This window comes from Raphanus sativus, chromosome 1 (assembly GCF_000801105.2).
Source record: "Raphanus sativus cultivar WK10039 chromosome 1, ASM80110v3, whole genome shotgun sequence".
In the NCBI taxonomy this organism is placed as follows: domain Eukaryota; kingdom Viridiplantae; phylum Streptophyta; class Magnoliopsida; order Brassicales; family Brassicaceae; genus Raphanus; species Raphanus sativus.
The window spans coordinates 2,643,446-2,659,017 of record NC_079511.1 but is presented as its reverse complement, the minus strand read 5'-3'; the positions used below and the strand labels follow the sequence as shown (position 1 = coordinate 2,659,017).

The 15,572-nt window shown below is 38.2% G+C and overlaps 4 protein-coding genes and 1 pseudogene across 4 annotated transcripts; 4 read left to right on the top strand and 1 right to left on the bottom strand.

Moving 5' to 3' along the window:
* Nucleotides 1–104: 104 nt before the first annotated feature.
* On the top strand, nucleotides 105–2,734 carry LOC130508758 (probable elongation factor 1-gamma 1). The gene is made up of 8 exons (XM_057004426.1): nucleotides 105–207; nucleotides 306–352; nucleotides 787–933; nucleotides 1,018–1,078; nucleotides 1,163–1,215; nucleotides 1,321–1,422; nucleotides 1,538–2,030; nucleotides 2,132–2,734. The coding sequence occupies exons 2-8, from the start codon at nucleotides 344–346 to the stop codon at nucleotides 2,509–2,511; spliced, it is 1,245 nt and encodes a 414-aa protein (XP_056860406.1). The 5' UTR covers nucleotides 105–207; nucleotides 306–343; the 3' UTR covers nucleotides 2,512–2,734.
* Nucleotides 2,735–3,038: 304 nt separating this feature from the next.
* LOC108854248 (uncharacterized) lies at nucleotides 3,039–4,473 on the top strand. Its single transcript, XM_018627778.2, has 2 exons — nucleotides 3,039–3,282; nucleotides 4,057–4,473. The coding sequence occupies exons 1-2, from the start codon at nucleotides 3,198–3,200 to the stop codon at nucleotides 4,293–4,295; spliced, it is 324 nt and encodes a 107-aa protein (XP_018483280.1). The 5' UTR covers nucleotides 3,039–3,197; the 3' UTR covers nucleotides 4,296–4,473.
* Nucleotides 4,474–4,553: 80 nt separating this feature from the next.
* LOC108854257 (KH domain-containing protein At1g09660/At1g09670) lies at nucleotides 4,554–6,570 on the bottom strand. The gene is made up of 8 exons (XM_018627788.2): nucleotides 6,425–6,570; nucleotides 6,190–6,347; nucleotides 5,983–6,068; nucleotides 5,782–5,912; nucleotides 5,566–5,688; nucleotides 5,357–5,473; nucleotides 5,126–5,269; nucleotides 4,554–5,008 (listed from the first exon to the last, which is right to left on the bottom strand). Exons 2-8 carry the CDS (start codon nucleotides 6,333–6,335, stop codon nucleotides 4,853–4,855), a joined length of 903 nt encoding a protein of 300 aa, XP_018483290.2. The 5' UTR covers nucleotides 6,336–6,347; nucleotides 6,425–6,570; the 3' UTR covers nucleotides 4,554–4,852.
* An 873-nt stretch (nucleotides 6,571–7,443) lies between these two features.
* LOC108843220 (uncharacterized) lies at nucleotides 7,444–8,559 on the top strand. Its single transcript, XM_018616354.1, has one exon. The coding sequence runs from the start codon at nucleotides 7,444–7,446 to the stop codon at nucleotides 8,557–8,559; it is 1,116 nt and encodes a 371-aa protein (XP_018471856.1).
* Nucleotides 8,560–13,982: 5,423 nt separating this feature from the next.
* The window catches only part of LOC130498835 (pectin acetylesterase 1-like), a 5,540-nt pseudogene continuing 3,950 nt past the window's right edge, over nucleotides 13,983–15,572 (top strand).

The following is a 15,572-nucleotide window of genomic DNA, read 5'->3' as shown; positions in this document are numbered from 1 at the left end:
TATTTGCAGGCCTTGATTTATCTTGGGCTTTATAAGTTAAAACGAAATTTAAACCAAACCGAATCAAACCAGGGAAAATTGAAGACTCTCCGTAAACCAAACCATTTAAAACCCTAATTCGCCTATCCCTTGAACACTCATTTATAGCTTTCTCTCCGCCTCATTTTCTCTCTCTCTCTCGCTTTGCTCTCACGGGAATATTCGCTGGTAAGCTCCATCGATCCAACAATCACTTTTCTTTCAGTTAGCTTATCTTCTTCTCTATGATAACTGAGCTCACAGCTTGATGTTTTCCTCTGTACCAGATTCAATACCAGAAGCCGAAGTCGTATCCGTCTGAGCAATGGCTTTGGTGAGCTCTCTATGATTTCGTTTATATATTACTCTTCATTTCCCAGAATACTTTGTACGATCGCATCCTGTAACGATAAATGAGCATATGATAGTGAAGAACCAATCGTAAACCGTAGTTATATTCATCTTTTGATGGAACTAGGTTTTTGAATGATTGTATTGTATTCTGTATGATCGCATCCTGTATTGATCGTGAAGAAGCAATCGTGAACCGTTAGATCATTTGATTATCCTTTGCTTTTGATTGATTTAGTTTTTTGAATGATTGTTTTGTACACTCACTTTGATCGAGATTATATTTACAGCTGCTGATAACTAGTGTTAAGTTTTGGTGTAGCAAATGTCTTCACGAATAAAATATGGCTGAATGTATCTCAGAAAAAAAATTGATGAGTTTGGCTAATGATCAGTTTTGTTTTCTAATGAATGTAGGTATTGCACACGTACAAGGGAAACAAAGGTGCTGAGAAGGCACTCATTGCCGCAGAGTACACTGGTGTGCAGATCAATGTCCCCGACTTTGAGATGGGTGTCTCTAACAAGACCCCCGAGTTCCTCAAGATGAACCCTATTGGAAAGGTATTGTTAGCAGCTTTTGATAGCTTTGTTGCTCGAATATCTTGTGACTTGTTATTGAGTCTATTTTCCTATCTATCTTTCTAGGTTCCGGTGCTTGAGACTCCCGAGGGTCCCATCTTTGAGAGCAACGCCATTGCCCGTTATGGTAAATTAAGTTTTCATTTATTGTGTGGTTTAATTGCTCGTTAGCAATTGTCTATAATGGATGTTTTAATGTATCCTATTGTAGTGAGCCGATTGAACGGTGAGAACTCCTTGAACGGATCTTCCCTGATCGAATATGTAAGTTCCGGCTTCCTCCCACAGCTGCTCTTCTCTTATCTGTTTGCGCCTGTTCTTCTGTTTGTTCGTGTTCAAGTTGTTTATCTTCATTCTTCTACTCTGCAGGCACAAATTGAGCAATGGATCGATTTCTCCTCACTTGAGATTTTCGGAAGCATCTTCAAGTGGTTCGGTGCAAGAATTGGCTACATGCCATACAGTGTTCCGGTAAGCTTTTCTAACTTTCATTGGGTGGTTTCAAACACGCTCTTTGAACATTATCTAGACACACTCTTTACTATACCTGTTCTATTGCTCATTCCTGGTTGTTTTATGAATGAAGGGTGAGGAAGCTGCTATCTCTGCGTTGAAAAGAGCACTTGATGCTCTGAACACCCATCTCACTTCCAACACTTACCTTGTTGGACACTCTATCACCCTTGCCGATATCATCACTGTCTGCAACTTGAGCCTGGGATTTACCACTATCATGACCAAGAGCTTCACCTCTGCATTCCCCCATGTTGAGAGATACTTCTGGACCTTGATTAACCAGCCAAACTTCAAGAAGGTGGTGGGTGATGTCAAACAGACTGAAGCTGTCCCTCCTGTTACTTCCAAGAAAGCTGCTGCCCAGCCTGCAAAGGCCAAGGAGGAGCCTAAGAAAAAGGCTGCCCCTGTGGCAGAGGCACCTAAGCCTGTTGAAGAGGAAGAGGCACCAAAGCCCAAAGCTAAGAACCCGCTTGACTTGCTACCACCAAGCCCAATGGTTCTCGATGAGTGGAAGAGGCTGTACTCAAACACCAAGTCCAACTTCCGTGAGGTTGCTATTAAAGGTATGCGGTGATATTTCTCTTTATAGTTTTCTTGAATGTATTGTTTAGCTTGTGAAATCAGTTATCATGATGAGCTCATCAGCATGATTCATATTATGCAGGATTCTGGGACATGTATGACCCAGAGGGATACTCACTGTGGTTCTGCGACTACAAGTACAATGACGAGAACACAGTGTCATTCGTCACCCTCAACAAGGTTGGTGGATTCCTGCAGAGAATGGATTTGGCACGCAAGTACGCCTTTGGAAAGATGCTGATTTGCGGGGCAGAAGGTCCGTTCAAGGTGAAGGGTTTGTGGCTGTTCCGTGGACCAGAGATCCCCAAGTTCGTTATGGATGAGGTGTACGACATGGAGCTGTACGAGTGGACTAAGGTCGACATCTCCGATGAAGCCCAGAAGGAGCGTGTTAGCCAGATGATCGAGGACGCAGAGCCGTTTGAAGGTGAAGCTCTCTTGGACGCCAAGTGCTTCAAGTGAAAAAGATTATTGGTTTTGGTTTGATACGCTCTCTCATATGAGTTTTGCTTCGGTGACTTGTGTTTTGATGATCCTATGGGTCGCCTAGTCTGTTTTTCTAATCGAGTTTTAAAGACAAGGCCGCGGTCTAAGTATACTTTTATCTTTTATTCTTGTGTTTGTTAATGGTTCTCTTTTTGCTGAGACAATTCATTTACCATACCAGTTTTATTTTTTCGAAGTTCTTACAATGGTTGAGAAAGGTGAAGGGTCTTGTTATGAGTCAATGGTAGGCGTGGGTCTTGGCCGCTTTGGCTACTTGTTTGGTCGACTGTCTTTGATTCGGTCGGCGTAATCATAAACTTGTACATATCTTAATGTAAAAGTTACAAAATACTTAAAGGAGTGGTAGAATAAATCAAAAACTTGAAGAAAAAGTAAAGCAATTATAAGGATGTAGGGCGATACATGAAATACATGTTTAATTATTGTTTCGAGTGGGTCTGAAACTAAACCAAGGTTGTTAAGTAGTACAAGACAATAAATTATCGAAATAAAGAGATCTGGGGGTCTTAATTATTCCTTTTCCTTTTCTTTTTCTTTTTCCTATTTTCTGAAACGTCAAAAAGTTGATCTTACCACCAAAGCGAAAGATCGATCCCTCCTTGCGTATAAGCAAACTCTTATCGATAGAGAGGGCTAGGAAAATGGGTTACATGTGTAGAGAGACGGAGGATAGCTCATGGCGGCGTCTGGCATTCTTAGCTTCGATTTCTCTGCACTTCGTCTTAGGTTCGTCTTTCTCCAGATCTGTCTGATTCTATTTTGCAAGGCCTTAGATTCCCCAATTTTCCTTTTGTCAGTAAACCATTAGGATCATCGGATTAATGTTCGTTTGGGAGTTTTAAGGTTATGAATCCGCGAGATTTATGTCTTATTCAGCTGAACTTGGCTATTTCCAGATTTCGTATGTTTGATCTCTATTCACGAGGTTGTTACTTTGGCGATCAGGATTGAAACATGTAGTAGATAGAAAGACTGTGTGTGTGTGTTAGTAGATCTTGAGCAACTAATAAGAGCCTTCTTCGCCACACATGTGCTAAAATCTCTTATTAATATGTTAGTGAAGACAGAAACATGAGTTCAGTAGTTCTAATGATTTGAATAGCTTTTGTCTGAAAAATCCTTATTTTTCTTTTCTGGGAGGGATTTACTTTTTTTTTTGGTCAACGGGAGGGATTTACTTTAAAAACAAAAATCTTGCAACTACCATCATGGTTTTTGTATAATTAATCAGTAGTTTCATGGTGATGCTGCATTCATTTGAGTAATGCGATAAATTGACTTAAAACTTTTTCTGCTGTTTATAGTTCTTGGACATTTACAGTTTTACATAAGTTATTGCTATAAATGGCCACCATGTTCCTTAAGAAAATAAGTAAAGCAAATTCTGTTTAGTTTAGGATAGGCTAAAGAGTAGTTTACGACTGCTCTTGAAAGCACAAACCTTGATTTTTTTTTTCCTTACATCTGTTGAGTTATTTTTGATATGATGTTTATTTCCAGGTCTATCAGGCGATTCCAAGAGTACAAACACAGGAGTCAAGGCAGAGTCACACGCTTCTTCCAGCAGAACAGGCACAAAAGTATTCCTAATACTGGTCGGATTCGTGGCTGTAGCTATGTTCTCCTTCTTTCTATACAAGCTATGGCAGAAGAAGAAAAGAGACGAGCAGTATGCCCGACTGCTAAAGCTTTTTGAGGAAGATGATGAACTAGAGGTTGAGCTTGGCCTTCGAGATTAAAAAGTTTCAAGCTGTCTACCATATTTGTTTGTGTTGGCTTGTTTTTACCATGTAAGATAAATTATAGGTATTAAGAAGGATCAGAGCTTGTCTTTGGTTAAAGTTTTTACTTTCAAGTGATCTTATGTTTTGTTATCTTGGTGAAATATATAATAATGCCCACGAAATTTTATTTTTATATATGCTTTGAAATGATGTAGCAGTGGAATGATTCAAGGGAAATTAATGTTGGGATTCAAACTTTAAAGAGATAAGAAGTTGCATGAATCAGAACGAGATTACATTTCATAAACGCCATTATTAAGATTATTATTACCCAGTCAATGGTAATCACTGCTAGCCAACAAAACTTTCAAAAATATAAAGAATAAACTTAATGACCAAAACAAATTAATTGAAGTGTCTCATCAAAAACGTTAGAACGTTATCACCCCGCAGATAGATAGGCAATGATGCATAGAGAGAGAGAGCATTTGCCCCAAGTCCACACGACCATGCCATGGTTTCTCTGTCCGAATCACAGAAAAAAAAGGAAATCATCTCTCGTGTAAAAATCTTTATTGTCCAGTCTTGGCACGCTTGGTGTTGAAAGGGGACATGCTCGGACTCAGACAAGGGCTCAAGCTCGGACTTGGACTCTCTTCCCTTAGCGTACCATTCAGAGCAGCTAACTCCTTCAGCTGTTCCCTCTTGTAGTGGTCCACTGATTCGTCCTGCAGAGAGAGAGAGAGAGAGAGAGAGAAAAACGTAACCATGTGAACAAAATAAAGGTTTTGAGTAGAAAATCAGATAGAATAGAGATGTTTGGATGTTTGTCAAGAAGAAGGTACCATTGGCTTTAGGAGCGACTCAAGGAAATGAACTGCATGCTCCAATCGAGAGTTGATTATGTCCTCGGGAAGCTCGGCTTCGATCAGTAAATGTAGTGGCTCACTGAGATGCTCGTAACCTGGCTTACCTTTGAGTTTCTCCTCCTGCAGGGAAGCATAAAGACTTAAATGATAAAATAGGCAAGTAAGCATTCGTTATATTTGAGAGAAACAATAAACAAGGAACCATACCTTGAGAGTATCCTTGACGGATCCTCGTCCTCTAATAAACACCCTACACTGTGTTGCCAGCTCGACTCTTTTTAGAGAGTTCCCACGCGGGCCGAGAATCCGCCCAACGAAATTGAACTGCCAGGCCAGGTTCAGTCGAGTTAAGTCCAAGGTAAACAAACCATATAGAATAATCCTATATCTGGTTTTGAAATGTTTAAAGAAGTTACGGTTGGAAATTGATCGACAGGCACATCAAGCCTAATCACTCTTTTCACAATGGGTGGAGGAGAATGGAGTCCCCAGCCTACTGGAGCACGAAATGGGGAAGCTCTCTGGTGATGAAAATTCTCCTGAAGAAAGCAAGCAAGGACTCGCCATTATCAACAAACACAAACACATTCATTATTTCGAAAGAGAGTCTGGTCTGATGATATCTGGCTTACCTCTGCTTGCATCATTGACCATCCATCAAAATCAAGCTTTCCATTAGTCGGGGGCAGAAGACCAGGCGATCTAAATGGACTGCCAGGCTCATATCTATCAAGGTCGGATAAACTTGAGACCCTCCGAATTTCTGTACAAACACAACCAATGTAAGTAAAGATTTAACTTCAGGCAGTGATAAGAGACAAACAAGAGCAGACCTTGATTAAGTAGTCTGCAGCAATGTGGCATAAGTTGTGAGAAAGGACCCAACTTTTGCCTCTCTTGCAGCAATTCAGCCAAGTACCTGATTGAAAGAGAGAGCAGGATTCAAACAAATGTGATGAATGAATGAAAGTACCAATTTGAGTGGTTCCTGATCCATTAACGATCAAATCTAATTTAGAAAGAAAGAGTGGAACCACTACCTCTCACGACCAGTGGGAGGAGGGGGAGGAGGACAAGGAGATAACCGATTGGGAGAAGCACTGAATCCAGGAAGAGGAAACTGGAAGAAGCTTCCCGGTAGTATCCTCTCTTCCATCGCCAAGAGACCAGCCCCCGATTCCATCATATCTGCCACTCTCTATATATACACATAACCCATCAGAATCGACTGAGTAGACACAATGTGAGTTTTAAAAGGTGAGAGCAGGGACTAACCGGAGGATCTGGCGCCGATTGAAGAAACTATGTCTTCTCTCCGTGAGAGGAAAGTGTGGACTATATGTTGAGTGGCCACAAGTAAGGAGCTATAGTGAGAGAGAGAGAGAGAGAGTCAAAAGCCCTACGCACGCACAAAATGAGCGTGTCTCACCGCTTTTTTTTTTCTTTTTTTCTCTTATAATTCTCTATGGGCTTTGTATAGGTCCTTGGGTTTTGAGTCTTTTGACATATTTGGGCCGTTAACCTCTACTGATTAGCCTAACTCGGTTACGTTGAAAAAGTGAACGGTCGGTTACATGAATGAAACTAACCAGTATATTAGCACAGTACTTATCATATGTGGATTACTTCAGCGATGATAAGATACCGACGACATATACTTATCATGTTTCCCCCTTCAAAATAAATAAACATAGAATTGGATAATTTATTCTGTTGTGTATGAAACCAACAAAGTTCTCTCTTGCCAACCATTTTTTTCGCTTAACGCTATGGTTTATTTAATCTCTGTTATACTACTAATTACATTCTTATATTTTTGATTATATAGCTCTCAATATATATGTTAGCAAATCCTCCATTAACAAGATGGAGAAAAATATCAAATGATACTGCTTTTTAACGTTATACTAGATTTTGATCCGCTCAATTGCGTAGATGTTTGATTTCAATTCTATAAATATAAATATTAGCAGAAGACTTTTATTTTAATGAGAGAAAAACGGTTATTGGCGACTCGATTGGCGATTTGTTTTTCTACAGTAATTTCTTCCCTTTTCCGATTATCCCTCGCAATTCCGGCGACGGTTCTCTATTTTCTCGATAGTGGTAGATCATGGGTGACCCCACGAAACCATTATCTGACGGTTATCTCCACGATTCCTCAAAGAAATCGTGATGGCGCTCTTCTTCAACTGCTACATCATGATCCCTATTTAAAGGAATTGGGAGTTCTCCTCTGGTTACACAACATCTTCCTCTCTTTACGAAATTTCTCTCTTCTTGAAGAATACCAAATGGGAGATAATATGAGAAGAGATATGCAAAATCTCAATTTGGGGGCCGATGACCCACCGGTCCAGTTGCCGGTGAATGTGGTTAATGAAGCTGCGGCGGGAAACAGATTTGTTCTGATTGGAAGACCGGTGATGCCTCGTCGTCAGAACATCCGCTCGATCATTGCAACCCTTCCTCGTAATTGGGGACATGTGGGCGTTTATGGCAGAATGCTAGAGGGTAGACAATTCCAGTTTGTTTTCCCGTCTGAGGAGGCTATGGAGATGGTGCTGCGCCGTGGTCCATGGGCTTTTGCTGATCGCATGTTGATCATAGAAAGATGGACTCCAACTTTCCATCCGCTGATGCTCAACTTCATTCCGTTCTGGATCCAGATCCGTGGCATACCATTCCAATTCATGAGTCAAGATGTCGTTATGCATATTGGTAGGGCGTTGGGTATGTATATGGATGTTGACTACTCTGCTGATGTTGCAGCCAGAAGAGACTATGCGAGAGTACGGGTGAATTGGAATGTTGATGAGCCACTTCGGTTCCAGAGGCAATTTCAGTTCACGCCAGGGGTTAATACACTGTTGCGTCTCACTTTTGAGAGACTTCGAGGATTCTGTGATATCTGTGGCAGGCTCACTCATGACTCGGGGGCTTGTCTAATTCAAAATGGTGGTGTCAATCATGAAGGTGATGACGATGATAGCGACAATGATGAAGGTGGAGACCATAACTTGGCCAACCATGGGGTGATCATTGAAGAGATCCATGAAGGGGAGCAGGCAGGAGTGGAGGCAGAACCGTTTGCAAATGAAGAACTCCCAAATGGAATGGAAGATTACCCGGTGGAGATGGCAGAAGATGATGACGTTGGGGGAGAGGTGGCGATGCATGAAAGGCATATGGATCGGGAGGCAAACAAGAGGAAGACTTGGTTGGCAAGTTGTGAGGAGAATACACTCTATTTTTCTAGTGTGGAACGTGGAGAATCGAGTGGAGCACAAGGCTTCAAGCGGACGAAGACTGATGCTCTGAATGGCAGTCCGGTATCATCATCAAGTGATGAAGAGATCAACCCAACAGTGAGAGGCGCGGTGGGCCCTGAACCACCACTGCCACCATGAGGACAACCTGTTGGAACTGTCGAGGGCTGGGCATTGACTCGACAGTTCGACGCCTCAAGGAGATCAACAGGTTGTATCTCCCGGACATCATATGCCTATCTGAGACAAAGCAAGATGATGACTATATCAGAGATGTAGGCGCTCAGATGGACTTTTTAAATTATGTTTCTGTTCCACCGATAGGTGCTAGTGGGGGTCTGGCTATCTTTTGGAAGTCAGATATTCAATTATGTGTTTTAAGTCATTCTCCTAATGTAATTGATTGTTCTATCAATGGCAATGAAGGTTCTTTCTATTTCTCGTTTGTCTATGGTCACCCTAACCCTGCGTTCAGACAATCAGTATGGGAAAGGATTGATAGAATTGGCGTAGGAAGAAGAAATCAACCATGGATTTTACTGGGAGACTTTAATGAGATTCTGGGCAACCATGAGAAAATAGGAGGAAGAGTTCGTCCTGAAGCCTCTTTCTATGATTTCAGGACAATGGTACGCAACAATGATCTAGTAGACCTCAACTCTGTGGGTGTTCGGTTCTCTTGGATTGGTCAGCGAGGTCATCACCAAGTACAGTGTTGTTTGGATCGAACTATGGCTAATACTGAATGGATTACAGCATTTCCAGCTTCTGAGACTGAGTTTCTGGAGATTGGTGAATCAGATCATAGACCTTTGATAACTTACATTGGTTCCCAAAAAGAAGAAGTTAGGCGCATGTTTCGTTATGACAACAGAATGAGCTCTAGAGATGGTTTTCATGATACAATATGCAGAGGATGGAATGGAATGGGTCAGACTCAATTACTTCAAGTTCCTCTTGCTCAACGGTTAGCTCGTTGCAGACAACAGATTTCACGGTGGAAAAGAAGTAATAGAAGTAATGCAAGAGAAAATATTGAGATGCTTCGCGGACGACTGGACCAAGCTATGACTACAAATAGTGTTACGACTCAAGAAAAAAATAAGCTTAAGGAAGAGTTGGACCAAGCTTATCGAGAGGAAGAAATTTATTGGCAGCACAAGAGTCGTGTGACATGGTTACGTTCAGGAGATAGAAATACAGCCTACTTTCACGCAATCACAAAGGGTAAAAGATGTAGAAATACTATTTCTTCAATCCAAGATGTTAATGGTGTTTCTCAGCGTGGTCAAGCTAACATTGGGAGAGTGGCTCAGGAGTATTTTCAGCAATTATTCACTTCCTCTCCTACTGATGTTCAAATGTACGACAGGGTATTTGCTGGTTTTCAGAGTAAAGTTTCAGACGCAGTGAATGCAGACATTACTAGACCGGTAACAGAAGATGAAATCAGAGATGCTATATTTGCTATTGGTCCTCATAAAGCTCCTGGCCCGGATGGATTCACTGCTATCTTCTATCATCAGTATTGGAATGATTTAAAGACAGAAGTTATAGATGAAGTTCAGAGATTCTTTGCTACTGGGTTTCTGGATAAGAAGCTTAATCATACCAATATCTGTCTGGTCCCAAAAGTATATCCTCCTTCAGGAATGATGGACTTTCGGCCCATTGCTCTTTGCAATGTAGCTTATAAGGTGATTTCTAAAATACTAGTAAATAGACTGAAGTTCCATTTGGATGGCCTTATTACAGAAAATCAACAAGCGTTCATTCCAGGGAGGGTTATCACAGATAATATCATCGTTGCTCATGAGATTTTTCACAGCCTGAAGGTCAGAAAGAGGCAGTCTACTTCATATATGGCTGTTAAGACTGATATTACCAAGGCTTATGATAGACTAGAATGGCGTTTTCTGGAAGAAACAATGAAGAGGATGGGCTTCTGTGCTATCTGGATTCAATGGATTATGTCTTGTGTCAGTTCGGTGTCTTTCTCGGTTTTGATCAATGGATCACCGGAAGGTCTAATTGAGCCAGAAAGAGGTATAAGACAGGGTGACCCTCTCTCACCATATATTTTTATACTCTGCGCTGAGGTCTTATCTCACATGATGAATAAAGCAATGGAGGATCGTACACTGATGGGAATTAAAATTTCAAACCAAGCCCCATCTGTCAACCACCTTTTATTTGCAGATGACTCTTTGTTCTTCTCATTGGCAAACCCGCGTGCTGGGAATAAGCTAAAAAAAATATTAGCAGACTATGAAGCGGTTTCAGGGCAGTCAGTTAACTTAAGGAAGTCTTCTATAATGTTTGGGAAGCATGTATCAGCTACTGCAAAGATACGAATGAGGAATATCTTGGGTATACACAATGAGGGAGGAATTGGCAAATACTTGGGAATGCCAGAGCAATTTACAAGCAGCAAGAGTGAAATGTTTGCTTACATAATTGATAGAGTCAAAGCAGCAACTCAGGGTTGGAGTCGCAAATATTTATCACCAGGGGGTAAGGAAGTTCTTCTCAAAGCTGTTGCATTGGCTATGCCTATATTCTCAATGAATGTGTTTAGATTGCCTAAAGAAGTATGTGAGGAGATCAGTCGAATTCTTGCAAAGTTCTGGTGGGGATCAGGTGACAAAAAAGGCATGCATTGGTATGCCTGGGATAGAGTGAGTTTACCAAAAGCTGAAGGTGGCCTTGGATTTCGAGATCTTGAGAAGTTTAACCAAGCACTATTAGGGAAGCAAGTTTGGCGAATCATGCAGAATCCTAATTGTCTGATGGCTCGTATTTTGAAAGCCAGATATTTTATGGATGGAGATATCTTGGGAGCAGTTCAAAGGAGGAAAGCCTCCTATGCTTGGAAATCAATATTACATGGTAGAGATTTAATTAAGAGAGGAATGAAATATGTCATTGGTGATGGTACTCTGGTTAATACGTGGACTGATCCATGGTTAGCAGAACATCCTCCACGACCTCCACGTTCATGCATTGATGGTGTAAATCAAAGTAAGGTACATCAATGGTTTCGTACTGATGGGCAGGGTTGGGATGAACAAAAGGTACGAGAAGTTGTAGTTCCTGAGGATGTTCAGAAAGTTCTATCTATCAAGATTTCTCCAATGGCTAAGCAGGATTTACTTGGGTGGCACTACACTGAAGATGGAATTTACTCAGTTAAATCAGGATATTGGTTGAGCACACACTTGCCTAATGCTACGATCATTGAGCCCATCTATGGTTCTGTCGATTTAAAAAAGAAAATTTGGAGAACCAAGATGCCATCGAAGTTACATCACTTTTTATGGAGAGCTTTATCACGGAGTTTGGCTACAGGAAGTAACCTTAAACGCAGACATATCACAAATGCAGATCAATGTAGGCGATGTTGTAATGGAGAGGAAACAGAAAAACATATTTTGTTTGACTGTATTTATGCACAACAAGTTTGGCGAGCTTCAGGTATCACTAACTCTATCATCAGTAACTCTCAAGCAACTTTTGAAGAACAGGTGGAAGCATGTTTACAATGTTCTTTATCATCAAGATTGAAGCATATTGGAAATTACCCATTTTGGATTCTTTGGAGACTATGGAAGAGTAGGAACCTTTTGGTTTTTCAACAGAAACAAAATGCATGGAGAGTAATTTTACAACAAGCTCGGATGGATGCTACTGAGTGGAAGGAAAATGGATACCCACAAGTCCCATATCAGGCACAAGGGCGAGAAAGAACAGAGTGTATATCACAACAGAAAAATTGGAAGCGACCTCCTGCTGGATGGATAAAATGTAACGTGGATGGGTCTTATGTTAATTCTAACATACCAAGTAAAGCAGGCTGGATCATACGAGATACCAATGGTATTTATTTGGGGGCAGGGCAGGCAATTGGACGACAAGTTAAAAACCCTCTTGAGGCAGAGATCCAAGCACTAATAATAGCTATGCAACATTGTTGGGTGATGGGTTATAGAAGAGTGATTATTGAAGGAGATTGCAAAAAGGCAATGGAGCTACTCAACAGACGAGGACTCAATTTTCATTCTTATAATTGGATCAGAGAAGCGCTATGGTGGAAACAAAGATTTGATGAGCTTGAGTTTACTTGGATAAGAAGAGAAGGAAATAAAATTGCTGACACTTTAGCAAAACAGAACATTCCGTTTAATAACTTGTATTGGTTTCACTATTTGGTTCCAAGGTCTATTGTTCATGACCTTCACCGTGACTTTGTAATTTCAAGTTAAATCAATAAAGCAGTCGTTATAAAAAAAAATATTAGCAGAAATTATTTTTAACATTAACTACATTTTAAATATGTTTATATTTGTTTTATTATTTAAAAATATGGAAAATCGTTCTCAGTAACATATTTGGTGAGTTTTTACGTAATGGTTAATGACATTTAAATAGAGTTTAGTGGTTAAGAGGAAATGAATATTATTTTGTAAAATAGATAAACTGTTTCTCAATAATGATGAGAACTAAATGATATGTTTTTAAATTAATGATTTTGGATAGATGATCTATTTTTAAAATATCACACACTAAAAGTTATGACTTCTCTTTTAGTATAATATATTTTAAAATTGGTTCAAACTAAAACTAATACCTCACTTTTAATATATCATCTGTTTAATAAACGAATATGAAATGAAAACAGAAGATAAATCTAGATAGTTATCTGAGTAAAGTATTTTACGTGTATATTTATAAACATTTTTTTCTTAAACAATTTTCTAAAACATATAATAAAGAAGTTGTGCTTATTTTATGAAACATCAAACGTACAATATCATTTAATGGTAATGCAGAAATGTCGGGTTTTATGTTATGGGTTCAAATCTTATCGGGTATATATGGATTAATATTGCACCAGATAAATAATAAAGGAGAATACTTTGTCAAAAAAATAAAAAAGATAATGATTTTTGAGTTTTAAGTTTTTTTAATAGAAATTGACATGACAACATACAATTAACTAGAAGTCAGCAGAGTTACATTGTCAGGTTTTCTAATAAGAAAAAAATCAGGGTTGCGGACCAGCGATATTTATTATGGCAAGTTTAGAATTAGAGCTCAAACGTATTTAACATTTTACCAAAAATAGTTTATCATACTGAATCTGAATTTGATGTGAAATGTGCTTTAGATCCGTTTTAAAAAAAAATATTCGAAATATTTAGATTTGAATTCAGGTAGTAAAATGTTTAAATTCGTCAAAAACATACATCTATATTTATTTTTATGTTTGAATATTCAAAAATATATTAAATTTTTAATTATATTAACAATTATATTTGATATATTAATATTTATACATAAAATAGTTTTATACTATAATATTTTTAATTTATAATATTATGTACATATATCTAAAATATTGTATAAATTTTTAATATATGTAATGTTTTTAAAAAAATTAATATTTTAAAAATTTAATATTTTTAATTATTTTCAAGTATCCGGACACATATACGAAATTCAGATATTCAAAAATCACGGATCTAGATACTTAAATCCTAGGATCCGAAAAATCCATATCTAAATACTCTAACTTTTTGGATCCGTCTCATTTGTAGTTAAAATTTACATATAAATATAGAATTTTATGTGTAAACAAGATAAATCTAGATATTTTATTTTGAAAAAAAATAAATCTAGATATTAAACTGAGTAAAATATCCTATTTGAGTATATTTCTAAACATCTAAAAAATGCATGTTATAAAACTTCAAAAGTACAGTGACCTAATGTTAATACAAAAATGTCGGTTTTTATGTAACAGATTCAAATCTGATGTGGTATAGAAATCTGATCTGGATTCAAATCTGACACTGCACCAGATAACTGAAGGATAGCGATTTTTGAGGATTTTTTATAGAAAATTACGTGACAACAACTTACATTTGAAAGATGTTAACAGAGGAATGTCAGAAAAAAATGAGGTGTCCGTAGACTAACATTCTCGGTTTTAGTTTACAAAAAAAACATTCTCGGTTTTTATTTTTTAATATGAAAAGCAGGGACACGGAAGAAAAATATTTTTTCGTGTCCACGTTTATGAAGTTGGACAAAATCATATATTGGTTTGATAAAAGAGAAAGAGGCAACCCGAAAGGACACTCAAAAGCCATACTTTGTTACGCTCAAACCGTTCGAGGGGTTTCTTTTCGTCATCCATGAGTTGGATTTCGAAGTTGGTCAGATATAATTTCAAACCATGCCTATAATGACATACGTATAAACCAAACAATGTTGGTTTATGTAGTTCAGGGAGCCAATCAACGTCAACATAATATTGAATAACATACGTGTAAACGGAATTGATTCATCCATGTCTCTTTATTTTAAGCAATGTTAATATGTCCCATCGAAACATCTCTTTCACTTCTTTTTTGTCAACTTCCATTATATAAAATCAAAGCTCGATACTAGGAAAAGGAGAACTCCGTGATGTTGTTTGGCCAGACCAAGTTGAACATGTAAATGAGATTCTTTTTCTTTTTTTTTTTTTGATCGAATGTCAATTAAATTGTCGTTTGAGTTTCGGTTCAAATGCCCACAATTATGCAAAAATGTAAAGTAAAATATTTAGATTGTTTTTTTTTTGAAACCATACTTAAATATAGTGTATTCTCAAACTTCGAACTCTTTTTCCAAGTATGGAGGAGCATGTAAGGCACATTTTTTGTGCCATGGGCCAATCTCGCTGCTAATTAAATAATCCCTTGAACTGTAATGTGGGGAGATCTTTTAAAATAGTTGCTCAAAAAGGAGACCTTTTAAAATATTTCGACAGTTCTATTTTCTAAATAATAATTTAGAATGCTGGAATCTTTGTTTTAAAAAAAAAAATTATACAATGTTTTTGGTTTTCAAATCATAACACAAACTTAAACAATCGAAACCTATAACTGTGTAAATGATATTTGCATTATATTTTTTCTTCATCTCAACGAGTAGACAATCGCAAAAACAGTCGAAACATTAACAAAAATAAAATAAAAATAATAACAACCTATGTTTTAAGACATCGGATATATCTCAATCAGTATTAAAATTAGCTGTTATATACTTTATAGATAAGGTTCTAGTTTGATTGGTAAGCGTTTGACCGACGCAGCTGCACTGTTTTG

Bases quoted from the DNA above. Each gene is read 5' to 3' on its own strand.
- LOC108854248 (XM_018627778.2), top strand. From the start codon at position 3,198: ATGGGTTACATGTGTAGAGAGACGGAGGATAGCTCATGGCGGCGTCTG. The intron at 3,283-4,056 runs GTTCGTCTTTCT...GTTTATTTCCAG, and splicing joins TTCTCTGCACTTCGTCTTAG to GTCTATCAGGCGATTCCAAG.
- LOC108854257 (XM_018627788.2), bottom strand. From the start codon at position 6,335: ATGATGGAATCGGGGGCTGGTCTCTTGGCGATGGAAGAGAGGATACTA. The intron at 5,474-5,565 runs GTAACTTCTTTA...CTGGCCTGGCAG, and splicing joins CTGTCGATCAATTTCCAACC to TTCAATTTCGTTGGGCGGAT. The intron at 5,009-5,125 runs GTACCTTCTTCT...CTCTCTCTGCAG, and splicing joins AGTCGCTCCTAAAGCCAATG to GACGAATCAGTGGACCACTA.
- LOC130508758 (XM_057004426.1), top strand. The intron at 1,423-1,537 runs GTAAGCTTTTCT...TTATGAATGAAG, and splicing joins ACATGCCATACAGTGTTCCG to GGTGAGGAAGCTGCTATCTC. The intron at 2,031-2,131 runs GTATGCGGTGAT...CATATTATGCAG, and splicing joins CCGTGAGGTTGCTATTAAAG to GATTCTGGGACATGTATGAC.
- LOC108843220 (XM_018616354.1), top strand. From the start codon at position 7,444: ATGGGAGATAATATGAGAAGAGATATGCAAAATCTCAATTTGGGGGCC.